The sequence below is a fragment of the Mirounga angustirostris genome, unplaced genomic scaffold (assembly GCF_029215605.1).
Source record: "Mirounga angustirostris isolate CCGP_5_RB_7025 unplaced genomic scaffold, mMirAng1.0.hap1 SCAF_12, whole genome shotgun sequence".
Taxonomy (NCBI): domain Eukaryota; kingdom Metazoa; phylum Chordata; class Mammalia; order Carnivora; family Phocidae; genus Mirounga; species Mirounga angustirostris.
The window spans coordinates 62,628,659-62,656,230 of record NW_026991720.1 but is presented as its reverse complement, the minus strand read 5'-3'; the positions used below and the strand labels follow the sequence as shown (position 1 = coordinate 62,656,230).

Below are 27,572 nucleotides of genomic sequence, written 5' to 3'. Positions count from 1 at the left end.
TATTTGAAGGTATTTTATCTGTAAGTTTATGATCCCTCTACTATTTATTATCATCAACAATATCAGACATATGCAAAAGTAGAGAGAAGGTTACAATGAATCCCCAATCTACTCATAACTGAGATTCAACAATCCTTGAGATTTTGCCATCCCTGCTTTATATATTTTTTCCTCTTTCTCTTTTGCCTAATTATTTTAAAGCAGATCCCAGACTACAATGCCTTTTAACATATATTCTCCTCTAAACAATTTACTTCTGATTGGATATGTTTAATTTATACATGTTTTTCTATGACAGATGTACATTTTGTTGTTTTTTAATAATGTGAGACTGTAGGTTAATATGATTATGGAAGATTGGACAACAGTATACTCTGCCTTGCGCACCTGAGGCCACACTTTTAGTGAGTTTCAAAAGAAAATATTTGGTCTGAATTTTTTTTAATGGTGATGATGTAAGAAACAAATTACACAGAATCTCAATTCACCTTTGCATTTTTGCACCTTAGGCAGAAAAATAGAACTAATCAGAGCTGCAAATCATAAAGGAGAACACATTTCAACCTCCAGAGCACTACTGAACCAAGACATCCTTCTGATTATACTAACAAGGGACAAAACTGGTGCATTCAGCAATGCCTTCAAAAATGCATCTTGTTAGTAAAAAATCAAATTAACAAATGGAACATCTCTTCAGGGTTATGATTCTCTCTCTCTTTTTACACTGTATCTTTTTGGCAAGTATTGATTTGGGATTTGAAATTTTACATTTGGTTACATCTAATTCTGGAAGTCAGGAACAGTCTTATGTAAAAATGTTTTATTTTTTTTATTTTTTTATTTTTTAAAGATTTTTTATTTATTCATTTGAGACACAGAGATACAGAGAGAGAGAGAGAGCATGAGCAGGGGGAGAGCAGAGGGATAAGGAGAAGCAGGCTCCCTGCTGAGCCAGGAGCCCGATGTGGGGCTCGATCCCAGGACCCTGGGATCATGACCTGAGCCTAAGGCAGATGCTTAACCATCTGAGCCACCCAGGCGCCCCTGTAAAAATGTTTTAATAGGTTGTTTGCTTTATGTGCCCTTAGCTACAACCAATATATGAGTTCCTTCTTCCCTTGTCCCAGCAGCCCAGGTCTATCTTCCCTGGGGAACCATTTTTGCTCAAGATCTTTCCTTAAACCTGTATCTTTCCTTGATCCTCTAAAATCAAGCTTTTCTACCTGCCCTCAAACCCAAGATCTCTTTCCCATGGAGTTCCACATTCTCCATTTAGTTATATCACAAGATTACAGCTGGTGAATATGATGAATGAATTCTTCATGAGTGTATTAGTCAGGCTAGTCTAGGCTATGCTGTGGGAAGAAACAGTCCCCAAAATCTCAGTGCCTTAAACCAACAAAAGTTTACTTCTCACTCATATCACTGTCTGTGGCTCTTCTTGCTAGTTCTTCAAGAACTGCCCCATGGACTTATATGTTCACATTGCAGCTTCACCATTTGAGTGTTCAGCACTTGAGAGAGAGAAAGAGAAAGAGAGGGAGAAGGAGAGAATCTGGTGGGAGAGACAAAAACAGACCTAGAAAATTGTCATGAGTAAGTGTTCCAACAGAGGATCATGAAAGGTGCTATAGATCACAGAGGGGAGCAGCTAAAGAAGCCCAGAGGTGGAAAAAATACTCCATAAAAATAATACCTGAGTCTGGCTTTGAAGGCATGGGATTTTATCAAAAGTAGTAGTGGGAATAACGTTTCAGAGAGATGAAATAGGAATATGCAAAGATAATTAGTTTTCAAAGATTAATGATTCGGCATGTCGGGATCCAAGAGAGAACAGGGCAGGAAGTCATAAGGACTTCCTAATCACATCTAGGAAGAAACAATGAGGTATTCTTATGAGAGGTTTTGGGAGTTTCCAAAGGTAGCTGGATTTAATTCTGCAGAATTGGACACATTAAAATCATACAGGGATGAGGAAACAGTGGTGATGGTTGTATAATATTGTGAATGTAATTAAAGCTACTGAATTATACCCTTGAAAATAGCAAATTTTAGGGGCTCCTGGCTGGCCCAGTTGGTAGAGCATGTAACTCTCGATCTCCGGGTTGTGAGTTTGAGCCCCATGTTGGGTGTAGAGATTACTTAAAAATAAAATCTTTAAAAAATATATTTTAAAAAAATGGCAAACTGTGTTATAGATATAATACACATTTAAGAAATCAATAATGGGGTATGCTAAAAACAATTTAATTGTACACGTTAAATCCATGAATTGTATGTTACATGCATTATATCTCAATAATTTTATTTGGAAAAGATTTAAGCTTTGAAAAATGAAATCCTATGAAGAGCTTTTAAAGAAAACTGACACTTGAGCCCCATCCAATGATCAATTAAGTCAGAATCTCTAGGGGTGGGCCAAACATTCAGTATCTTGAGGCACTCCAGGTGATTCTGATGTGCGATCATGGTACAGAATCACTCCTGTAGGCAATAAAGAACCAGTGAAGAATTTTAATCAGGGGAATAACATGATCAGATTTGAATTTTAGGACTGTGGATCCCTGACTTTTCTGCTCAGATCCTTCAGTAGCCACACAAATGTGTATAGAGACTACAACACTGAATCTGGAAACAACTCCAACATCCCTTAGCTGACAAACGTCAAAATAAACTCTTGTATATTCATACAGTGGGATACCGATCAGCAATAAAAAGCCCCCACCACCTCGATCATATTAGTTGTCTGTATTTCTGCTGCCTCAACTCTGCCAAGGCAGAATCTGCCCTTATTTCCTTTCGGGCTTGTCTGCTGCCCAACCAGGCTTTCCTATTGACCTTAGCATGCCTTCTCCAATTGTCAGAAACCTCAAAAGACAGAAACCTCATTACATACAGTAAATTTCACACTTTTAATGTGCAGTTCTTTGTGTTCTGACATACCATACAGTCATGTAAACACCATCACCATTAAGGTAGAAAACAATTTCATCACATCCCCGAATTACTTTATGCCCCTTTATAGCCAACTATCAATGTCTCCTCCCCAACCCTAACCTCTGGCAACCACTAATCTATTTTTTGTCCATACAGTTTTGCCTTTTTCAGAATATCAGAAAAATGGGATGCTACAGCATGTAGTTTTGGGGTGGGGCTTCTTTCACTTAAAATAGTTCATTTGTGTCATTTCACCTATCAGGAGTTAATTCTTGTTTTATTGTTGAGTAGTGTTCATTGTACGGACGGACCACAGTTCATATTATCCATTCACCAGTTGAGAGAAATCTGAGTGGTTTCCAGGTTTTGGCGATTATGAATAAAGTTTCTATAAACATTTGTGTCTTTGTGAAAACATAATTTTTCTTTCTCTTGGGTAAATGCCTAGAGGTGGCATTGCTGGGTTATGTGGTAGGCATATAATTATTTAACTTTGTACTATGCTACCAAAGTGTTTGCCAAAGTGACTGCAACATTTTACATTCCCACCAGCAATATAAGATGGTCCCAGTTGCTCCACATCTCCACATTCTCATCAGCACTCGGTATGTTATGTTTTGTTTTGCTTTGATTTTTTAGCCATTAAACGGGCATCTCATAGTGATTTTACTTTGCTCCTCCCTAAGGACCAATAACGTTGAATACCTTTTCATGTGCCTATTTGTCACCTGTATATAATCTCTACTGAAGCGCTTGTTCAGATCTTTTGCCCATTTTTCTATTGGGATGTTTGTTTACAAAGATGTTTTTTAATATCCCTCATTGCCTCTCTCTATGACCAAGTCAGTCAGTTTTTCCTCTATTAGAATAATCAAATTTTCTTTTCCTATCATTAAATATCCTTCTAGGTCCTGCTTTCTGGATTATTAGCCTCCTCTTGTTGTATTTAGCCACCTATCTTCCCTTATCTCAGGCCATTCTCTCAAAAAGCTGATGTCTTCAAATTCACCTCTTTATCTAATGAAGGTTTTGTCTCTGTTCTATGTCCTGCTCTGGGCGATTCACACTTCCTTATAGACACCCATACCTCTAGACCTGCATTTAGCCAAAGCTATCTTGAATTGTCTCTTTTTCCCCTTTGTTCACCTAAATATCCTTTTCTCTCTCTTTGTTCACCCAAATATCCTTTTCTCTCTTTTTCTCCCCTTTCATGTTGAAGGCTTTCCTCAAATGTCTGGAAATCCTTGATAGCCCACTCATTCTTAAAGAATGGGCACTATGTGTGCTATGTGCAGGGGGCAGGTTGTAGGCTGGTGAGCTTCACCCCAGGAGGCATTGATAAACTGATAAGAGAATCCACCAAAAGCCAACACTCCTCTGATTGTGCGTGTGTGTGTGTGTGTGTGTATGTGTACGTGTGTCTGATCATTTCCTCCAAGAAAAATGCTACAGCCTCCTTCTTTAAACTCTGTGTCTCAGGACAGTGTGCCAATGGTGAAATAAAGGTGAGAGAGCCAGGGCTCCAGTGGGGCTAGAGAGTCTCATGGCCCCGCGTGTAAACTCACTCAATCCCCCTGTGACCAGTAGGGAGCCTCCCCTTTGTCCTTAGAAGGACTTGCTGTCTCTCTGTCTAGACACCCTCTGGTCTTTTGGTAGGGGATGGACGTCCTTCCTTTAGCTGGAGGGACACTCACCTGACTGTGTAGACTAGGGAAGTGAACCTAAATATCTGTTCCTCATTCGTGTTCTTTTTCAGCTTCACTCTTCATTCCAGCCTCCCACCATGCCTGGTGCTTCAATCTCTTGGGTTTTTATGGGGTTTGGAGACACGTACTAGTCTGATCCTGGCCCTCACCTTCTCTGCTGAGCTAAGAGTGACCACTCATCATGCTCCTTCCATTGTTCCAAAATTTGACTTTATTCTTCTCCTTGTCCCCATGATTTCAAATCCTTTTTATTTCTTTATTTTAGTTTTACTGGGTCTTAGAGAGGAAGCAGAGGGAAGCACGAGTTCAATCTATTATTTTTTTAAACAAAAATCTGCCCTAATTTTTAAATACAATTTTTGCACAATTGTTAAGAAATTTCTTAGTCATATATAGCTTGTTTGCAAGTAATAACAATCCACTCAAGCCTACTTACGTAAAGGGAGATTTCATGTGTGAGCACAGGGATGTCTCACAGAATCCAAATACCTGAAAGCCTTAGGCTGGAATGGGGAACTAGAAAATCTTCAAGAGGGCGCCTGGGTGGCTCAGTTGGTTAAGCGACTGCCTTTGGCTCAGGTCATGATCCTGGAGTCCCGGGATCGAGTCCCACATCGGGCTCCCTGCTCAGCAGGGAGTCTGCTTCTCCCTCTGACCCTCCTCCCTCTCATGCTCTCTGTCTCTCATTCTCTCTCTCGCAAATAAATAAAATCTTAAAAAAAAAAAAAAAGAAAATCTTCAAGAATCAGGGTAGCTACTTGGCAGCATACCTTTCTGGAGTTTCCCCTCTTTTTACCTAAAATCGGTTCCCTTCTCTCTTCTCTTTCCTCTCTTTCCCCTTCCATCTCTTCCTCCTTCCTCCCTCCCTGTAAAAACTCTTTTTTTTTTTATTCTTTATCAGCATAGGGTCTAAATGAGCCACAACACAGGCTCCTGATCTTCCAACTCTAGGAACTTCCATGAACTAACTCTAAAGTCTCAAATAAGGTAATCCAATTGGCCTCATTCTTGAGTCACCTGTTTTCCTGTATCTAATCAGCTGAGGGCAGGGAGTGATAGGCTACAAACACAGTGACACTTAGGGCCATTGGAAGGAGGCATTTCTCCTGGAGCAAGAGCACTAGGATTTACCTACCACATAATGATTATATAAGTAGTGGACATTACAGGGTTCTAGTACAAGGTAGATATTAAACTTTTTCTCAAATAGTTCCAAATTTATGGAATATCTTCATCTTTTATAATTTCATGAAAATCTTTCACTCCTAAATAAGCTTAAAAGATAATATAATCTAGTAAGAAAAGAAAATGAAAGCTAGTAAGGTTTGTCAAGTGGCTCAGAGAAGCTACACATGGTGATGGAATCTCAAAGCATGAAGAATACGTCTACAGAGACCTTGAATGAAAAGGTAGTTGAGGTGCAAGATTTTAGCCCAGAATCTACAACTCAATGACCAACACTCAGAGCAAGACCTGAAACTTCTTAATGTAGTCAGAACAATGTTAAAGTGAAGAATCTATAAACAAACCACTAATGGATTAAAAATATAAAAGAGGTTGTCCATATGAGAAGAAACAAGTTTTACTGAAAAGTAGGTCTCAATCTCAGGGGAAAAAAAGAAAGATAAAAGAGGAGGCAAAAATCTATATAGAATTTAATTTCATTTTAGAACTATTGTAGCTTTGGAATAATATTACTTTTCCCAAGAATCATATTTTGAAGGATACTATATAATGATATTGCAATGAGAGAAATGATTAGTTTGGAATACTAAAGATAATATAAAAAATAGGGAAATAACTGTTGATTTAAAACACTCTTACAGAATTGGAACCAATTAGTTTTTTAAAGGATAAAATCGAGAAGAATGTTATTTCCAAAACTTTGAGAACAAAAAAGTTAGACACAGATTGGTCTTTAAATATTCTAAGCACACACAAGTAAGATACATTGCTCTGGCTTGGAAAGGTTTGCATTTTCCGCAGTTCACTGAACAGACAAAATGTCAAAGGGAAATCTCAGCTGTTCTTGTCCATAGTTTACATTATAAAACATAAAAGCAGCTGTGAGCGTCCCTCAAGAAACAAAACAAAACACCAGCACCTACAAAGCCTTCTTGCTCTGTACTCATTCAACACCTGTGCAAAGTCTTTTTCCTCCTGGCTTAGTGAATCATGATCCATGAAGCGCATTTACCCTTTGACAAGCCAGGCAGGAGATACAGGCTCCATGCAAAGAAGCTGGCTCAACAGGGTCCGAAGAGAGATATGTGCTAGAAAGTGATCCACTCCTTGCAAGAAACCACAAGAGGTGGTCCCTGCTCTCTGGTTGATTATGGGCCTCTGTAGAGGAGGCCAGAGGGAACATGTCCTGTCTCCACTTCTGGATCCAACACTCCCTCAAAGAGATTCTTGAACTGAAGGGCTCAAACAAATATCCCCAGACCTTTCCTTGGCAAACATCCTATAAAGCCCCAAGTCCTTTTCCCTGTGTATCAATTCGTCTGTGCTAGGCTTGAGCTGGAGGAGCGAATATTTCTCTGCTCGGGAGTCTCCTGACTCCTTCAAGAGAAAAGAGTGAACTCCCATTGTAGGGCTAGAGTGAGGAGTAATGGTGTGTTACCTGACTCCAGCTTAGTTTCTCTGTTCCGGCAAGGCTGAGACTATTTTTTTTTTCTCCAAAATGATCATACCTCATCACCAAGAGAATTCATGTCTGCCTACTAACCAGCTAGACTAGCCTATGTTACAGCCAGACCTACAAGCCAGATGTAATTCTCTGCTTGTGCTTCTTTTCAATATCAAAGTCGCTCGTCGTTTAACTTTTATTAATTTATTTTGAAACAATTACCATTCTTTAGGTACATGTCCATTATATAAAAGGAGGAACACCCGAGTTATTCTGCAAATATGTAATCCAAAAATGCTCATTGAAGCTCAGCTTTGCTGGACTAGATGTGTTAGAATGAAAGCGAAATGATTCCAAAACCTCTCGGTGATTGTGGAAGATAGACTTTAAAGTTGCCCCTGTCAAAGAAAAGAGTCAGACATTTGTCAAAGGTGGCAAGACAGATTTTATTCAGGTTATGGCAGTAAGGGACAGAGACCCCAGTATAAACTGATTCAAGTCCACTGACACAAAAGGGATGCCTTTTAAATGCTGGGTGTGCTAAAGGAAAAGCACTGAATGATACTGTGGGGGGAGGTTGGCCAATGTGATCAGGAATCTGTGCCTGCTAACTGGTGTTTATTGAAGTCAGGCTCATTCCTTCCCAGGGAAAATGGAAACAAAGACCCCATCTCTCTTAATGGTTACATTTCAGAGAGATGGCTCTCAGGTCCTTGAGAAAGACCTTCCTGGGTTGCCGAAGACACATCTCAAAGAGGCAGAGTAAGGATTTACAAATGCAAGTTTTCTAAAGTAAATGCTTTATGAAAAAGGAGATTGGGGACCTATAATCAGATTTTAGCTAGAAGAAACAGTAAATTCTTTTGGCAGCACTGAGCTTTTTCAGGCAGCCCTTTTAAGGGGACAGGGGTTGTCATCCTTGGGACACAGCCTTGAGCTGATAGAAGCTATGCTAGAGTTTGTTCAGGTGTCTTAGCGTGGGTAGTGGACAAAGTCATTTGTACTGATAGTTTTGCAGTTCTTACCTCCATGATTCCTACCTCTTGATATTCATGCCTTTGTGTAATCGCCTCCCTTTGAGTGCAGGTGAAACCTGTAACTTGCTTCTAATCAACTGATTTCCACAAAGATGACAAGATGAACATGACTACACTTCTGTAATTACATAAGATGGCAAAAACATCCTGTGAAGAGACTATCTGCTCACTTATTGGTCTTGATGAAAGGAGATCCAAGTGGCAAGGAACAAAGGATGTCCTCCAGCCAACTGCTAGTGAGATAACAAGGCCCTCAGTCCCACAACTACAAGGAAATGAATTCTGCCAACACCTCATTGGAATGAACCTTTTCCCAATCAAACATTCAGATGAAATCCATCCCAGACAACACCTGGATTGTGCCCCTGCAGAAAATGAATCAAAATGTATCCACATTCCTGACCCACAGAAACTGTGAGATAATAAATGTGTGTTGTTCTAAGCTAAATTTGTGGTAATCTGTCATGCAGCAATAAATAGCTAATGCAGTCCAGGTGGAAACATGTGTGGTTTAACATTAAAAGCATGTGTAGTTCATATCAGGCTCCGTGAAAAAAAAAAAAAAAAAAAAAAAAGTTTCACATCCAGATCAGTTTGGGCAATGTTGCATTCTATATCGGCTGCCCCTTGAAGAGTCTCTATCTTCTGAGACACACAACAAAGAAATATTGTTAAACCAGAGTTACCTGAATTTTTTTCCATTATGGAGCCCAGCCTCATTTTGATTTTTTTTAAACTTCTAGTAATACCTTATAAAACCAGTTTTCAAATTATCACACCACAAAGTAATGATTGCAAAGAGCAATAACTTTCAAGCTAGGAAGCTCATCCCATTAAAGGTACAGTAAGACCTGCAACAGGTACCTGCCTATGGTGATTTTAAGGAAATCAATTTCCACATTCCCACTTCCTTATATCATTTTTCTAACTAACCTGCCAGACAATATTCATGGGGAAAAGCCTTCAATTTTCCTTTCCCACCTTACAAAAGAAAGGTGTCCTTCCCATTCAACCCCAGGAAAGCTCCAGATGACAAACAAAAGGACAATATGAAACACTGGTGTCCATGTTTAGAAAGTGAATGACTATAAAACTGGGTATTAAATCCTTTTAGAACCCCAATTTTTCCTTTCTTTACTTTCACACTTCAGAAGAGCTTATGGGGTGAGAGAAATCGTTGTGGTCATCTTTGGAAAATACTAAGTGTCAGAAATGACCAAGTAATCCCTTAATGAAGGTTTCCTCAGAGGTTATTAAGGCAAAGTGAAGGACGTCCAAGGGCAGGGCGAGGATGTTCCCTGGGGAAAGGGTAAAACCCAAAGCCCTGAGCTGCTATTGCTGCAGCCTGCCTGAGCATGGCGGCCGGCCATGAGAAAAGAAAGAGGTTCCAAAACTCGAGAGTTCACACATACAGACTTAAGTCCTACTGCAAGTCAGGGAAGGAGTTGATGATGAGGGAAACCTGTTCCATGCCAAGCATGCTCACATGGACTTTTCACAACCACTCGAAGGGTGAGAGGAATTTTTACCCATATTTTAGAGGTGCAGGAATCTATATACTTCAGTGAATTGCAAAACTAGGGCTTGAATCCAGATTTGGGGCTTCAGGTCCAGTGCGGTGGTGGTGGTGGTGTTTTAAGAGAAAGGAAAAGAGTTTTATTCCAGCTCAAGTTAGGACAGCTGCCCCAGAAACACACTCTTCGTAAGGAAGAAAAGTGTCTCCTAGTCCAGTGTGTTTTTAATACATCATCAAAGGGGCTTTCCTCACGACAGTGGGGAGGCAGCTAAGTAACCCTTTTGTTTCTGGCTTTAAGGCAATACTTGATTCCTTTTAAGGAGATTTCACCTCTGTAAAGGGATCTGAGGACCACTGGCTCCCAGGGTGATTTAGATGTAGCTTAAGTCCCTGAGTTGTAAGCCTGTTCAAGTTGAATTCTTAACCTTTAGGCATAATGGCAAGCCATTTTCTAGCTCTCATGAGCTGTTTATAGAAAGATGGACGAGATTCTGATGATCAGCAAGTACTTTTCTAACAAATAATGATATGGCTAAGAAATATTTTAGAGACTGAAAATACATCATCATTTAAACGATGTGAATCATTGTAGGAACTGAGACATACCGATTGACCTTACTATGACTTTGTCCATTCCTGAAGTGTATACAGTAGTTACATAGCATATGGACTAGAGAAGTAAAATACCCAAGTGCCTCCTTGCCTCTAAATGAAATACACCAGGAAAGAACAATGACAAAGGAAACTAATTTTTCCAGGAATTACTCGTAAGATTGAATACAGAGGCATTTATAATGTACCTGTATAAACATTTTCCTTTATATCTGGCCTATTCCCTAAAGAAGTAGAGATGGCTTATGAAACATTAACAAAAAGGTAGAAGAAACGAAACTTAAATAAGTAAAATCAGTAACAAGTAAAATATAAATAAGGAACGAAGGTCAAGACTGGAAAAGGTAGAATGAGGATAGGTAGGTCCTATTGAGTTATTAAAGTTGAGTCACAAATTTGGCTCTGAGCTTCCTGGAGGCTAAGCAGCTAGATATTAATGGATAGACCAACAGATTTTGATACGTTATCAGTAGGAAAAATGTAATTTTCACTAGCCTTCTAATTCTTTAATACTTCACACTAAGTATTCTTTGCAGATAAAGTTTATATGTGGAAATATTTGTGCAAAAATAAAGGTTTTGCTAATTAGAAGGAAATGCAAAGAAGTGTGTTTACAAAAATGTTTCTCATTATGAAAACTGATGGTTTCGAAAAACAGAGTATAATAAAGAAGAGAGTTTCAAAGTGTTCCCAGGTTAATCGGGGAAAAGTAACCAAAGGCCTGCTGCTTTGAAGTTTTAATCCAAGGTGCTTATCCAACCTCTCTGTTGAACAAATCTTGCAAATAAGGCCTTCTCAGAAAATTCACAGCGTTTTCTGTGGGAGCTTGAAATGTCAGCAGAAGCAGCTTTCTGGTATTATGCTGGCATTACCACCCTAACAGTTGGGGTGGGGGAGGAAGTGCAAGATAGTAAAATCATTTCATTGCCTAATTTTTTTTTTAAGAGTTTATTTATTTATTTGAGAGAGAGAGCACATGAGACGGGGGAGGTTCAGAGGGAGAAGCAGACTCCCTGCTAAGCAGGGAGCCTGATGCGGGACTCGATCCAGGGACTCCAGGATCATGACCTGAGCCGAAGGCAGTCGCTTAACCAACTGAGCCACCCAGGCGCCCTCATTGCCTAATTTTTAAACCATACTACGTAACAGCTTTTCTGGCAATGCTGATAGGTGTAACAAAAAGAGAAAACAAGGGGCGCCTGGGTGGCTCAGTCGTTACGCGTCTGCCTTCGGCTCGGGTCATGATCCCAGGGTCCTGGGATCGAGCCCCGCATCGGGCTCTCTGCTCAGTGGGAGGCCTGCTTCTCCCTCTCCCACTCCCCCTGCTTGTGTTCCCTCTCTCACTGTGTCTCTGTCAAATAAATAAATAAAATCTTAAAAAAAAAAAAAAGGGAAAACAAAACAAGTAAATAAACCAAAGAAAGCAAGCAAAGCTTGACAAGAGCCAGAAGCACAGATCCCTAGTTCTGAGCAATTACTGGTATTAAAGGATACATTTCAAAAGAGGATAAAATTATAAACCTCATGCAGATAAAAAGAACACACATTAAATATTTTATTTAACTTACTGTTAACAAAGGAACCGGGCAGATGTTAAAACCGGTTTAAAGGAGAATCCAAAGAACAGACACATTTGCTAGGCAGGAACATTGAACTGAATTTGTAAATGGACCCATACGTGTCCTTTCCACAAAGAAGAGAGCAGTCCCTCCACCAGACAGAATTCATTTGCATGTCCACAGACATGTATGATTTGCCTTGCCATCAATTGTAAAATAGCTCAGAGGCAATTAGAGGCTATCATCAGACAACCCTGGAAGGGTGTTTCTAAACAATGCATAGTCTGCCTTTGGAGACACCCCGTCATCTTATTTGCTGTCTGAATTTCCTTCCACTGGTAAGCGAACATGACCTCCCTCCTAACAACCTGCTGGTTCTAGCAGCACCCACCTTTGAGACATTTCAAAGCATATGATGCTCCTTACCTCCTGGGATTCATAACAGGGCAGGGGTCCTCATTCTACTTGCAGTAAACAAAAGAGAGGGTTCTGAACAGAGTCCTACTGTTCTGTGGACTGTCAAATTTGCTCTGACAGATCTTCCAATGGCTGTCTTTAATCTGAGACTAAGGCATCTGATGAATGGATGAGATTAGTGAATGTCCCTATTTCATCAACATCAACAAAGCTTCTTGTAAGAACAGTTACGCTAATGCCACAATTTCAAAATAATGCTTTAGCAAGGACTTTAATTTCATATACTCAACAGAGAAATAAAATTCATCAGAATTCTCTTTTGTTAGGTCTTTCCACTGGTGGCAGAGACACACTACGCCTTCACCAAATCCATCTCCTCCTCCAGGCACACAGCTAGACCGTGTTCCAGCTTCCTTCACAGTTAGGCGTAGCCTTATGGCTGCTTTCTGGCCAAAGCAATGTGCGCCGGAGTGATTGCACTTCTAGGCCCGTGCCTCCTCAGCACCCCCAGCTCTGCTAGCTGGATGCAGAGAACTCTGAGATGTATTGGAGGAAGGAGACCTATTTTGAAAGAAGCGTAGGTCCTGAATGACCATTCGCTTCTGGACTTTGTGTGAGTGAGAAATGAACATACATTGTATTAAGCTTTTGAGTTTTGTGATTTATTTTTCACTTGCAGCTAGTATTACCTTAACTAACAAATACACATTCCAAATTTTGTTTGAATTTGAAATTTTAAAAATAGGCTATATATTCCTATTCTTTAACAATCAAAACAATATAAATATAAATATGAATATAAAATATGTACATTGACGGTCTCACTCCCATATCATTTCTGTACACAATGCTCCATGCCCTCTCCCCTCCGTCTTAGAGTGAACTACTTTAATAGTTTCTTGGATATCTTTCCAGTGTTTCTTTATACATACAACACAAAAGGACATAACAATGATATATGTATATATATTCTTTTCTTTCCTTCTTAGCCCAGAGGTAGCATACTATTTAAACTGTTTTGGGGCACCTGGGTGGCTCAGTCAGTTAAGCATCTGCCTTCGGCTCAGGTCCTGATTCCAGGGTCCTGGGATCGAGCCCCATGTCAGGCTCCCTGCTCAGTGGGAAGCCTGCTTCTCCCTCTCCCTGCCCCGCTCATGTTCTCTCACTATATCACTCTCTCAAATAAATAAAATCTTAAAAAAAAATCAACTGTTTTACATCTTGCTCCTTTCACATAACAAAATATCTTGATGACCTATTATACTATACAAGAGCCTACTCATTATTTTTTTTATAGTTGCATAGTATTTCACTGGGTCGGCTACTATAGATTAATGATGGGCATCTACTGATGGGCACTTGGCACCCCATCTTTGTGAAGGTCGATAATACAATTGGAATGAATCAGTTTGTGTTTAGGATTCAAGCCCAGTCCTAGTTGACCACAGGCCCCAGGCCCTACCCCACCTTCTTTAGGAAGACAGGTACATGAAAGAACTTTTTCTTTTACTCACAAAAGACAACAATATAACCCACATAGGGAGTGTCAGATGACTAAAATAAAGTGAGGATGGAGTTGAATGGAATTGTTCTCATCACACCAAGTGACGGGAGAAAGGAAGGCATGTCAGCCTCATCGAGCTGTCCACCTCGTATTCTCTGTGTCCACAGAGCATTAGAGATGTGTTTGTCCCCCAATGGCCCCCCTCACTTACTCTTTATAAAATACCATTGGTAAGGCTATTGTTAATCTATGTATCCAAGCCAAATTTTTTAGCTTGTAGCCCTCATTGTTGAAAGAAAAAAAAAAGATACCAACTGTTTTTCCAATTTAAAAATCTGAGCTCTTGGCCTCCATTCTCACTTCTCTCTCTGCTTCCTGCACATTTTCTCTTGAATATCTAAAAGCAGACTCTTCATGCCCACCTTCCTACTTCTCCCAGACTCAAAGTCAAGGAGCCATTTTTGAGTGTCCTATACCAGAAAGGCAGGAGCCAAGTTTTAGTGATTCTTTGTTCACAATGTCCCTCATACTAGGCAATGTGGAAGAAGCATGATTTGAACATAGATCTGTGTGATTCCAAATGCTGGGTTCTAAATGCTCTTCTGTGCTGTATAAATTAATTACTGAGGATGGTTTAGTATACAGACACTGTTCCCACACCAGTGTTCCCATCCTCCTAATAACAAAGCATACTGAGAACCCATCAATCCCCGAAGAGGTTAGGATTTGGGCATTCTAGTGAAATTGTACATTTTCCAATGTGTAAAGATTCTTAGAGATTAATTTGTGCAACTGGTGCTTTTCACAGTTGAAGAAACAGAATCAAAGAGGATGTGTCTTGCTTAAGAGCACACACAGAATGAGCATCAGAGATTTGGTCTCCTGATGTCCACTGCTTTTTTCTTTGTGTTTCATGCCACCCTTTCAAAACTCTGTATTATTAGCCATGCTTTTAACTATTCTCAACTTAGCAAGTGTATTAATGGGCTGTTTTTGACCTGCCAGAGCAGTCCCTGGTTTAAATAAGGCTGAAAGAAATAAAAAAAAAAAAGTGCTGACCCTTTGTATCGGTGAGTCTATTTTGAAAGCAGTGCTGAGTTTCTCAGGTAGGGGTGGGAGTAAGGGAAGAGCAGCTGCCTGGGCTGGGATCTGGCCATGCTATTCCTCATTCCACCTTTCTCTGAGCATCTGGAATGCTGCTGATTCCAAATATTCCGTGTCAGTATTGTAAGATACATGAGTGCCTCCCCAAGGGAGCGAAGGAGATAAAAACACACCCACTTTCTTTTATCATTTGATACTCAGCCAGATCTTTCCACCTCAGTATAAATTTAGCATCCTACCCACAGGGTTGACCTTTGCAGACTTAATTTATGACCTGTCTGAAAGCTTACTCAACCCGTACCATTTCCAATTATGACTCAAGAAAAGCAGTGCCAGACTAAACACTGTTTGGCTGCTCCATCCTTAGGAAAGGGGAACAGTCCATGTCTAGGCTTGTGCTTTTCAGGTTCAGACTCAGTGTCCTCTATTAGCCTGGGGACCACTGGACATAGGGCCTAATTGGTTCACGATAAATAAAGGTAGAAACAGTGATTTTTCCGTCCAAGAAAACACCCATCCCTCCACTCCTCAAACTTTGGAACAATATTTTCACCCACCTCTAACCACATGATCCAGAACTGAACCAATTGTTCTATTTCATTCCTTTGGCATCCCTCACAAATGAACACATCATCCAAATCTGAACAACAGGAGGCATCCTTTAAGATTTTCTCAACTGGAATGAGCAAAATCATTTCTTTCTTCCTTCTTGCTGGTGAGCTACAAAAATACACTCTCAGAGAGGTGTCTTTCTGGGTGGAGTAAATCTCAAAACCACGATGACAGCAGAACAGGGACTTCCAGCTTCCACGTTCTGAAGGCCCTCAAGTGGCCCTGGTACCTGAAGTCACCCCCCCGCCACGAGCTGAATGATAATTCCCCAGGAAACTCTTTTTGTTTAGCTTATGTTGGGTTTCTGTAAAATAAAGAGTCCTGACTAAACACTCAAGTCCCATGAGTTTGCTTTATAAACTAGGCTGTCAATTTAAAAATTTATGCTAAGAAATATAACTGTCAAGTAGATTGGAATAATATTGTAGGTTAGCTCATTCTCTTCCCTAGAGGACAGCTTATGTGGGAAACCAAATTATGATGAAAAGGTTACTTCCCAAGAACAATATCAGGATGAAAGGAGTGGGACAATCTCAAGGGCCCCTTTCTATACCCCATGGCACTTTGGGGACATAATGCCTGTTAAGTAAGGCAGAACACGTTAGTCAGCTAAACAAGGCCCCAGTCCCCTGCATAACCCTTAGGGGCACACTGACTAATTCTTCTTTCCAACGTTACACTTCACGATTTCTTATCATTCACCAGGTGATTCTAATCCCCCCTTCATCTGATATCATGTAGTTTTATACCTCAATGACTTTGCACATTGTCCTTGCTTCCTATCTCCCTATGGCAAGCACACCCCTCACTGCCACCTCTTTTCTCTGATTGTAGAAATATTCCTAATCTTCCAGGATTTGACAGAACACATGGGTCCCTCTGAGGCATTCCCATTTTTGCCTAAATCATAGTTGCATCCCACCTTCTCCAGTGTTTTCCTTTAAGAGCAAACTGCACTCATTTTGTAGCACCACAAACCATGTATGTGCTGTGTTTTCCTCCAGGTGATATGTTCTTTGAGGACAGGGATTCAATCTTACCCATTCTTTTTGATCCTCAGTTTTTAACATAATCCACTGCAAATAGTAGATGCATAAAATATGTTGAATGTTAGATATCTTAGCATGAATTACTGCAGATTGCTTGACTGATTTTTACTTACAGGATGTTACATTGTTTAGGACATTTTGAGTAACATTTGGCAGAAAATAAACCTAAATTAGATGACTTTGGAGTGAGAACCTCAGAAGCAGGCTTGAACCACCAAATGACAGGAAAGGCAGGAACACAGCTGAGGCTTGAAGAGAACTAGTCTTAGGGTCATGAGCATCCCTGGGACTTTCTGCCTTGTGTCTCTACATACCATTTTTTGCAGACCAACTTCTTCGTCTCTGGGGAATGTGGGTGCTGACAATCTTAGAGCTTCATTTCTCATCATGTCAGCTACCAACAAGGACCTGAAATTCCCCAGTTTGAGATGGAACATCCTAATGAAGTAAATGGGATTATGTGGGAGATTGTGGCATTGGCCCCTATTCTTCACTTCTCCCAGAATCTTTATTTTTGTCTTCGACTGTGAAGTTCTCTTCACAAAAGACAGACAACATTTCTCACTTCTTGACGATGTTTGGATGAGGTGAAGACAGCAGTGTGTGGATTCTGAGCCCAGGCCTTAGGAGGCCTCTTTAATTTCCATCTGTGCCCTGGCTCTTTAGCTGTTCCTAAGAAGGCCATGCCCAGGCCAGCCCCTGAAGTCCCCAGAGACGCATGGGGCACAGCCAGCTAGCCAGTCCAGGCTGTACATGCTGATCTCAGCTGACTCAACTGCACGAGTGATCTCAGCCAAGATCAGAGCCACCCAGCTGAGCCTGGCCTCGGCCAGCCAACACTTAAGTGACCCCCAGATCCAGGACAATACATGATTGTTGTTTTAAGCCACTGAGTTGTTAACCTAGCATTTTTTTGTGGCGATAGCTAATTGATATAAAACCAAATCTCAATTTTGCAGCTTTCCAGATATGTGACCCTGGGCAAGATGCCTAACCATCCGATTTCACTCGCCACCTCTACAAAACGGAGATGGTAATCGTACCCATATCACAGAATTGTTATGAGAAATAAGTTAAAATGTAAAGCGTCCAGCACATGAAAAAAAATACAAATTTTTAAAAATTACTATTACTGTTTCACATGCCCGGCCACAAACAATTGTAGTCAGGGAGGTGGGAAGCATCCTAGAGATTGGCCTATGGACAAAGAAGAAGGCAGTTCTCATTTAATGAGGTGGTTAGATATGGTGGAAGAAGCCTTCCCCGGAAGCTGCGGCTGCTGATTGCACGTTATGATGGGAGGCAGGTTGGGCAGACAAAACAAGAAGAATGTGCCCAGGACCTTTCCTGAATTCGTTCCATTGCTAAACTCTGAATCACAAGAGATGGTGTCACATACCTAGCACAGAGCAGCATGGGTATGTATGCCGTCTCTTCCATTCACTAGGCATTCAATCTTCGGGATTATTCTGTTAGCTGTACTTAAATTCTTTGCATATTGGAGAATGAAAACACTGACTCCCCTCTCCCAGCATGGCTTCGGGCATTAAGTGAGATAATGTATGGAAAACAAGCGCTATGGTACATGACACAGAGGAGCTACTCCGGAAGTGGTGGCTCTGGGCTGCGGCTATTCTGCCTGGCTCCCTGTGTGACGTGCTGTTTCTTGTTAGCTTCCACTGCAGGAGGACAGCCTTCCTGACTCGGCCTCTTCTGCTTCTGGAGCTCTCTCCACTGCCGCAGCCTACTGCACATCCTATGAAGATCGTGTGTGTCAAGTGTGAACACGAGCAAAGTGCATCCATCGCAGGGCAGTTAATGCTGAACACGTACATGGCCCTAGTTTTTCCAAGGTGACAGGCTTAGGAAAAAAAAAAATGTGACATCTGATCTGGAAACCCTTTTTAGTGCAAAATCTGAATTGCAAAGTTGTCATTAAAAACTGCAAGTGATCAACAGCAGTAAAAGTGTGATATTAACTGCCTCTAACCCTCTTCGTCTCTCCTTGGCTGACACTGCTGACTGACACCGGGAACTGGTGAGCCGCCCCCGCCGAGCTGGGCTGTAATTAGTGTGTGCCTAGAAACGCACGTTGTTCACAAGCAGACCTTTGCAGGGAATTGCTCATTATTCCCATAATTTCAGGAAAGAAAGAAAGACCCCCAATCACTTTCCAAGCCCAAGAAAGAAGAACCGGCAGTTTCCTCTGGCAGCAAGAAGGGGAGAAGCTGATGAGACCCGGCTGTCTACCCAGGATCCCGCTCTGATGGAGGGCATTTGCTCCTTCTGACCCCCATGCCCTGCAGTGGGAAGACACACCTCCCACCTTGCCCAGAGGAAGATGAAGATGTGCTTCAGCAAGCTGGCCTTTCCACACTGAAAGCATCTGCCCTTTGTCACACCACAGGCTAGTGTCAGGGATGTGCTGGGGGGTGGGGGTGGGGGGAGAAGAGGAGTAGAGTGCAGCACTCGAATGAAAGGATTTACCCCAAGGATGACATGGACAAAGAAAACATATCAGGTTTCTATGTGGAGTTTAATACACTGCCAGTCATGGTTATAGGTACAGTCTCCGGATAAACGAACAATTTTCATCCTGGCATGTATACCTTTGAACATGCGGTACGCTGGAGTGAGGACAGGGAGGAGGAGAGGTTGAAAGTGGAGCACAGTGGGCTAGAATGTTCTGACATGTTGCTGAACGTCAGGAGAGTGGGGATCGCGTGCACGATGGGTTGTCCTGGTGCTTGGCTGTTAGTTCCTCAAAGGAGATAGAAAGATGTCAGGGGGCTCAGGCATCTCAGTGAGTCCACAGAAATGCCACTGCCCTTGCTACCCCTCGGGGAACACGGGGAATTCTCTCCCTGGGGAGGGCTGCAGTGAACCAAGGGGACCCTGTGATCAGACAGGACTGGCGTATGTGCGGGTGGCTTTGCAGGGAAGACGTGATCAATGGCTGTTTTCGAAAGGTCTTGATTTTAGGTAAATTTACTTTCCCATCATGAGTGCCGTGCCATCAGAAAGACAAATTAACATGAGTGACTTACTGCTCCCTTATGAATTACTTTCCAATTGTTTTTAATACCATCTCTTTATCTCCAGCGCAAGGGAACACAGTTGACCTTTAACAGCCTCTTTTATAAATGAACCCAACTGCAGTTCAGCTTTTCCACTTTCAGATCTTTATCTCCTGGCACCTTGAATCCCAGCTCATCTGAATGCAGGTCCAGCTGTCTCTCCAATGGTATCTATCCATTAATTAAACACTCGGTGCTTAACAGCTTGCATGCCAGCAGCGGTAAAGGATGAGAAGGCAGTTCTCTTTTAATCTACAAATATTTATTTTCTTTTAGGGGGATTGGTTGGGAGAAGATTAAGTATATAGGAGGATAACCAGCTTACGGAGACTGTGCGTGTTGTGGTGGAAGTTTCCTGCCGAGTCACATCAGGTGCAGTTAGTAAGCAGGAAGGCTGGCTCCTAATCCCTGCAATCATAAATTATAAAGTACCGTTTAAAACAAGCATCTTCCTCCATCTGGGCTGAGAATGTGTCTGTGTTTTCTGAGTATTTTAATGAGTGCATGCGAATGAGTTTCCAGAGAAGAGTGAATATAACTCACACAGAATCGGACTCTGATATTTATGGGATCCTGTCTGCACAGGAGAGGGGGGAGGGGGGGCCATGGCTTGTGTATTCTCACCCAGCCGCAGTGCATTGTAGGACCCTCCTTGGTCCATTTACATTTTTCTTTGTTTCTCAGACTCATTCATCACTGAACTGTATAGAAACTGTCCTAGAATAACAAAGTAACAGGTTGAAAGTTGGACATAGCTTTAGTTTTTTAAAAAAATGTTCTTTTAAATACAGAAGCAGTATGCGTGTGGTAGAATATTAAGAAATACTTACAAGCAAAACTAAAGGAATAAAAGGATTATACTGCAAATACCTAGAGACTGAGCAGTCAATGCCTCAGTATATATCTTTCTGGATTATTTTTTAATTTTTGTATATCTTAGGGGATGTACAAAACTTTGTTTTGAAATCTACTCCTCTAGTTAACAACGTCAATTTTTCCACTTCAGTATATTTTTTATCTCAACTACCAAACCATATGCACATTTCTACAATTGTCTAAAAACTGTCCTTTATATCTGGCTTGTCCAAACTAGCATCCAACCTAGAAACACACATTGTCTTTAATTGTCATGTGTCCTAGGTCTCTTTCAATCTAGGCTGGTACATATTCTCATGCACTAATGTTTGAGAGAGAGTGTGGATTGTCCAGGACAAGGTCCCATGGCTTGGTTTAGGTTCCTTGAAAGCAGAGCCTGAGATAAAGACTTTTGTGCAAGTAGTTTCTGGAAGGCGATCTCAAGAAGAAGAAGTGAGGGAACAGGAAGACAAAAAGGAAGAAGGGAATGCTAAGAGGGGCATGTGTTATTGACACTGTGACTGTAAGGAATGGGGTTCGATTTGGCCAGGACTGCTGAGAAACACCCAAGGTGCCTCTGAGATTGCCCAACCAAGAGACAGGAGTCTGAGGCACTGATCTGCCACCTCATCTTGGGACGGAGGGCATTCACTGCCCTGTACTTCCAGCTGTGCTTACGTAGGCCTATCAGAGAAGGTCCTGGGCAAGAATGCAGAGAGGCTCGGGGAACATCTGTCCACTCCAGCTGCAATCAAAGGTGGGCCAAGGGGATGGGATGTGGGCACCCGGAGCTATAGCCCATGTTATTATGGCTCTCTTTTCTTCCTCCTTTTTTGCCTCCTTGTAGTATTACTCATTTCGTTATTCTACAGGAGTATTTCCTAGAAGCAAAAAGTTATCTAAGGCCAGATAGAGTTAAATTAAGCATCTGGGGGGAAAGAATGTTTGATTACTTTGATTTCCTTATGCCTGCAAAGATGTGCTAATACCTTTTGTTTTCAAGAGATGAGTTCATCAAACTTTTACTGAGCACCAGACACCGAGGAAAATGCTGATAAAACAACTCTGCCCTTAAGTTTAGCAAGTTTTGTAAAATTAAATATTATGGTGATATGGAAGAATTTTATATGGAGTATGGTATTGGGTCAGTGGAGAAAGTGATCAACTCTTTCAGTGGTGCAGGAGGAGGCAGAGGAGAGAGAAAAATCTTCATTAATGCACTGATGCTTGACCTGGGTTTTGAGACAAGTAGGTGGAGAGGAACGTATTCGAGGCTGAATTATATTGGGAGCAAAGGTTATAGGCATGAAAATAAAACTTGACTGGGAAACTGAAAGTCATTTGGTATGACTGGTGAGTGGGTATAAAGGGGGTGAAGCCAGAGTTGGAAAAAGAGGAAGGGACAGATCATGGAGACTTTGTACATCAGACTAGATAACTGTCTTCACTACTGAGCTGACATGGAACATTCCTGCCAGGAACATGGAATGCTGAAACGTGTTCAAAATTGTGAGTTTGGGAATATACAAAATTGTGACTTAAAAAACCAAGAAACTTTTCTAGAAGGCAACTCCAGTGGGTAGTTACAATTTAATTAGTAATGACTCTAATTATATAAGCATGCGTTTCACATGATTTATAAAATGCAGCTATGCATGTAACTTCTTTTGGGGTCAGGGAATTGCATTAGAAAATATGCGAAAGGCAGCAACTTAGGAGGACTGATGAAACAGTAGGACTGGGGCCCCTAGGCCTGTGTGTGCAGGAGCTGAGCCCTTTATCTCTGCTATGTTGTTCCTCATGCCTGTGTTAAGGGTCTCGCTCAGGTCTTCCACTCTCTTCTCAAGTCCAGTGAACATCATTCAATCATTGCTTTACATTCTCTCTCGGGCATGTTACCTAGATCTGTTTCTCTCAGATCTCTGGCTCGGGCCTTGTCCTCTCCTCTCATCCGGGATACGTTTCTCTGTCTCCTCATTCTGTCTGCCTCTCCGTGTCTGTGTTTGTGTGCTAAGACTGTCCGCTGTGTCTTTCGCTCTTCAGAGCAGTGACTTTATGAAGAGGAGGTCCTGGAGTGCCCTGCAGAGCACTGTCCCCTGTTCACTAGCACCTGGCACTTCAGCCAAGTGTCCTGGGTGTGTCGCGTAGGCCCCGCTGTCGTGTCTGAGTCGCTGTTCCTTCCAGGGCAGCCGTCTGCGCGGACTCTGCCTGTTGGGGGCTGCGCTTGCTCTCTGCGGTGTTAGTGGGACCCGGGCAGTCCAGCTCTGAGGGGCGTGGGAGCAGGACCACGGTGTTAGCAAAACTGCTCTCTGCCACTGGTCCTGCGACAGACGCCCAAGCGCCGCGACAGCCGGGGCGGCACGCCAGGTGGGGCGGGGGCGCGAGGCGGGGCATTGTGTGGCGGCCCTGAGCTCTGGGCCCAGGTGACAAGGGTCTGCGCAGCCCTGCCCCCTGCCGGTGGCTCTGTGTCTATGCGGGGGGTGAAGGGGGCGGGGGAGGAAAAGGGTGCCCGCCAGCGCCGTGGTTTTCAAAGTCCCGAACACACTCTGTAATCCGTATGAACAGATCTGCCTCCCGTGTGCCCCTGGCGTTATGTAAACCGTCATTTTTATGTTGCCTCTCTGCACAGGCTGTGTGGAAGCCCACTTCAGAGAAGTTAGAAACAGGAATACAGGGGTCCAAGCCAGGGCTCCTGCTCCTGATGGCCCAGTTCTAGAGATTTCTGTCGAGTCCTGTAAAGAGGGACTAGAGGCCAAGATTTATGGAGCTGTTTTTATGAGGGAATGTGAGGCAAGGGGCAGAGCTGCTTTGGTAGCCAGGTGCCGAAGGGCAGCAGAGTCTTGGGGAGAAGAACATTCTTCTACTTCCTCAGGAACCCGGGACCACACTAACTCTCTGCAGTTTGGAAAGATCAGGAGACTGCTCCCTTGACAAAGACGTTCAAGTTCTCATAGCAAGCATGGCTAGTAGGACGGCATCTGCAAGGGCCTTTGCAGGTAGGACTTACAAAGGAGGAGGCTGGAGCAGACCGGAGAGAACATGATCGATGCCGCAACGTGACTCAGCTGGAACTGGAAAGTATGTAGGTATGTATGCAGAGTGATTCCATGGAGCCTCCCTAAAATAATTAGGCCAGACTTTATAGCAGACTGCTTAGTAGACGGAGGTAGATTGAAACTAGTGTGAACCTAGATGGTGTGAGTCCCATTTGTTTCCACATATGGGTAAGGTCTGTTAAGATTTGGGTTGCAAGTAAGTAATGCTAGATTCTGGAGTATACCCGGTTGGGTCTTGCGGTTCAGTACCCTTAGCCCGTTATGTGCGCTGTGAACCATCTTGTGGTCAGGGATCTTCCTAAACATGTACTATTTTTATGGATTACACCACAAAGGGTAGATATCCCTCAAACACGAGATAGAATCATGGTAAGAGCCAGTCCCTTTGCTCTCGTTCACCCTTTGTTGGTTGGCTTATCTCCGTGCAAGTACTTACAACTGCAAGGGGAAGAGGCTGTATATTCAACCCCTTCTGCCGAAGTAGGAAGATTTGTCTGAGTAGAAATAATAGGAGGCGGCAAGAAGAGGGGAAATATGGCCAGGAATCAGCTACATTCAATGAGACAGTGATGTCTGGAGGAGTCAGTGACAAAAAGGAGAAAAATCAAAGCAGAGTCACTCTCGAGAGCATGGCCAGCAGCACCTCCAGGTGATATATGATGATACAGGCTGTTGATTGCTACCTTCCTAACTGGGCTACGTCAGGCTCTCATGAGCAAGCAGATTTATCGTATTGTCATTGGTACATCATCGAGCAGAGAAGTTGCAGGGAATTGTGGGTAATAGGCTTTGGGTTTTTTTTTTTTTCCCCCTGGTTGAAGCTAACAACCCTGCTTCCTTTATCTCAGCAAGGAGGAGACTCCGAGACAGAGCAAATTGGAATTTATACATACATTGATTATGTTCTTATCCTTCTACATTGTGCTATAGCATGTATTTGACTTTTGTTGTTACAAAAATAATGTAATAAAAGTAACACAAGCTACAGTCATATATTATGTGTGAAGACTAAGCTTTATCTTCTGTCTTTCCTGCTATTACTATATTTTTACAAATAATCTGTCATTATATGATATTTTAAATAATTGTGAGTTAATGATAAAATGCACCTGAGGTTTCTTTTTTGAGGAGCCACTTATGACATGGATGGATGCTAAATAAAATAACTCAGAAAAAGACAAATCATGTATATGTGGAATCTAAAAACAAACAAAATCAAATACAGAGAACAGACTGGTGGTTGCCAAAGGCAGAGGGAAGGAGAGGGCAAAATGGGTGAAGGGGGGTCAAAAAGCACAAACTTCCAGTTATAAATAAATCCTGGGCATATGATGTACAGCATGGTAACTATAGTTAATAATACTGTATTGTATATTTGAAAGTTGCTAAGACAGATCTTAAAAGTTCTCATCACTGTTTTGGGAGGTAGCTTAGATACCTAGCAAAATTTAAAATATGAAATTTCCTTTGATCCTACAATTTCACTACTAGGGAAATTTCCCTACAGATATACCCATACAAATGTGCAAAGACAGATGGAAGGATAATCACAGAAGCACCCTTTAGAAGTAAAAAATTGGAAGCAATCTAAATGTTGGTCAATAAGGGATTTGATTAAACAAATCATAATGCAACTTCATGAGGAAATATTACTTGGCATTAAAATGAGTAGTGTGCATTGAAAAAGCCAGCTGTAGACCAGTGTGTGGACTATGATTCCATTTGAAAAACACATACATGTATGTGTAAATGCCTAGAACAGTCCTACAAAGGAATGAAAACTCTGAAAAATTCTTCTGGAAAATGTGTCAGAGGGGTCGAAGTTAGGTACTGTTGTACAAGGTAAAAAAAAAAAAGATATATATATATATATAAGCAGCATCTTTTACTAATGAAAATTTAAACATACTCAAAAGTAAAAAAACAGAAGGGAATATAATTAGCTTTCAGGATTTTTGTGAACACAGCCTGCCTCAAGATAGGTGGGGGATGCAAATGACTAATCCAGGTACATCCCTGTCGTGTTCAATGGGGTTTTTCCTCTTCATTTTCTCTTTCACTATGATTTCTAGCAACTGCAAAGTATGTCAAGAAAGGGGGAAAAGATAAATTGAATAAAAGTGGTTGCACAAAATTACAACAAACATCTAGAAATGGTAGGAAAAAATCCTTGTTGACAGTCATCAACTAAGAGGAATACACTATTTACTTTCTATTACTCTTTGTGACTCTATTTCTGTATGAGACTACTGACAATGCTGGTTTGAACAAACTCATGGCTATTTCAACAACAGTGAACGCCCAAGGAGCTGGGAGTTGGAGTCCTTAATTTTCTTTCCCGTGTAAAGCTTGCAAGTGAGGAGAGCCAGTTTGTTTCAGGGGAAGAGCGTCTTCAATTCTCGGTAGGAATTTGAGCTGAGAGACAACCACATCCTGAGATGTCACCCACTGTTTATTATTACTTGTAAAGAAACTCTGTGCATGAAGTCTATACATAACTGGTTAAACTGAACTTTTCTGATTGAATGTCCATTTTATTAAACTGACCACTTTCTACTCCATAGGCATTGTCAAGCACTTTCTACGTATCAGGCCCTGCTAGACACTGGGGATATAAAGATGAAAGTGCATATTCTTAGAGTTCCTAATCCTGTTAAAAAGTAAATATAGGACAGACAAATTACAAGATAGCAAGTTAAGTGCAATGAAGTAAGTAGATCCAAAGTATAGTCACCAGGAAACACACACATACTGATATTTATAACTGGAAAACACTTGCCCGCTTCAGCTTCTTAGCAGCTGAAGGAATCTATCGTTTAGATTTAGACATCATCCTAAGCTTTTCGAGGACGAACTGTACAAAGTTGTAAAATAACAAGCTAATCGTGGGGACAACAGTCTTGGGGGAACATAAACCATGACAGAGTTTTGTGACTGTCCATTTATGAAATGAATCCTGCTTTCATTCTTGAGAGGTTCCCTGTTTCTCCAATTAACATTGCAATAAAAATCAGTGTCCTCAAGCATTTTTTCCAAATCTGTTCTTTGAGAAAAAATTTTCCTTCTGAATATTGTACAAGAAACAGATTTGGGTTGTTTACAAAAACTTCTTAGGAAATTTTGAAACAAGAGGTAGCAGCTATCAATAAATAAACAAGAGAGCTGTTGACATTCTTAAAGGCAGATTTTTCTTCTATTCTAACCTCTTCCACACTTGTCAATTCCATTTATTTTAAATTATACCACAATGAGTAAACCACATGAAAAAACAACAGACCTGTGTGTGTTACATATTGAAAGATAAATAGATCGAGCTGATTACACTGAACAGAATAAATATGTATATATTCTTTAGTTATTTTTGTCTGCCTGTTTTAATGAGCACTACCCAGATTTACTTTAGCAATAGTATAAAGGGAGAGCAAAAGGAATACGCAGGTAAATCTAGGATTATGTTCAACTAAAATAATGGAATTAAAAATAAAGAACCCCAAAGTTGTAGACGGTAGTATAGTGGTCCCTCCTTGGCCACAGTTTCAGTTACCCTTGGTCAACCATGTCCGGAAGCAGATGACCCTCCTTCTGACATATCATTGGAAGGGCAGAAGTAGCCTAATGCTACGTCACATTGCCTACATGATTCATCTCACTTTGTCTCACCACATTGGCATTTTATCATCTCATATCATCACAAAAATGAGGGTGAACACTGTATAATATTTTGAGAGAGACCAGTCACATAACTTTTCTCAGAGCACATTGTTATAACTGCTCTATTTTGTTATTAGTTATTCTTGTTAATCTCTTGCCATGCCTAATTTATCAATGCAACTTTACCACAGGTATGTACGTCCAGGAAAATCACATGGCCTATACAGGGTTTATTAATATCTATGGTTTCA

General features: G+C 41.4%; 1 protein-coding gene across 6 annotated transcripts in view; it reads left to right on the top strand.

The window, feature by feature from the left end:
* Positions 1 to 18,481, top strand: part of PHF14 (PHD finger protein 14) — a 222,114-nt gene extending 203,633 nt beyond the window's left edge. For 4 of the 6 annotated variants that reach the window (XM_064575212.1, XM_064575214.1, XM_064575208.1 and 1 more), the window contains one exon: positions 18,356 to 18,481. In XM_064575212.1, coding sequence (XP_064431282.1) covers positions 18,356 to 18,466 — 111 coding nt within the window. In that variant the 3' untranslated portion in view covers positions 18,467 to 18,481. Of the gene's footprint in view, positions 1 to 8,358; positions 8,683 to 18,355 lie in introns of those variants that run through there. The other 2 variants (XM_064575215.1, XM_064575216.1) reach the window with 2 other exon arrangements.
* The last annotated feature ends 9,091 nt before the right edge of the window (positions 18,482 to 27,572 follow it).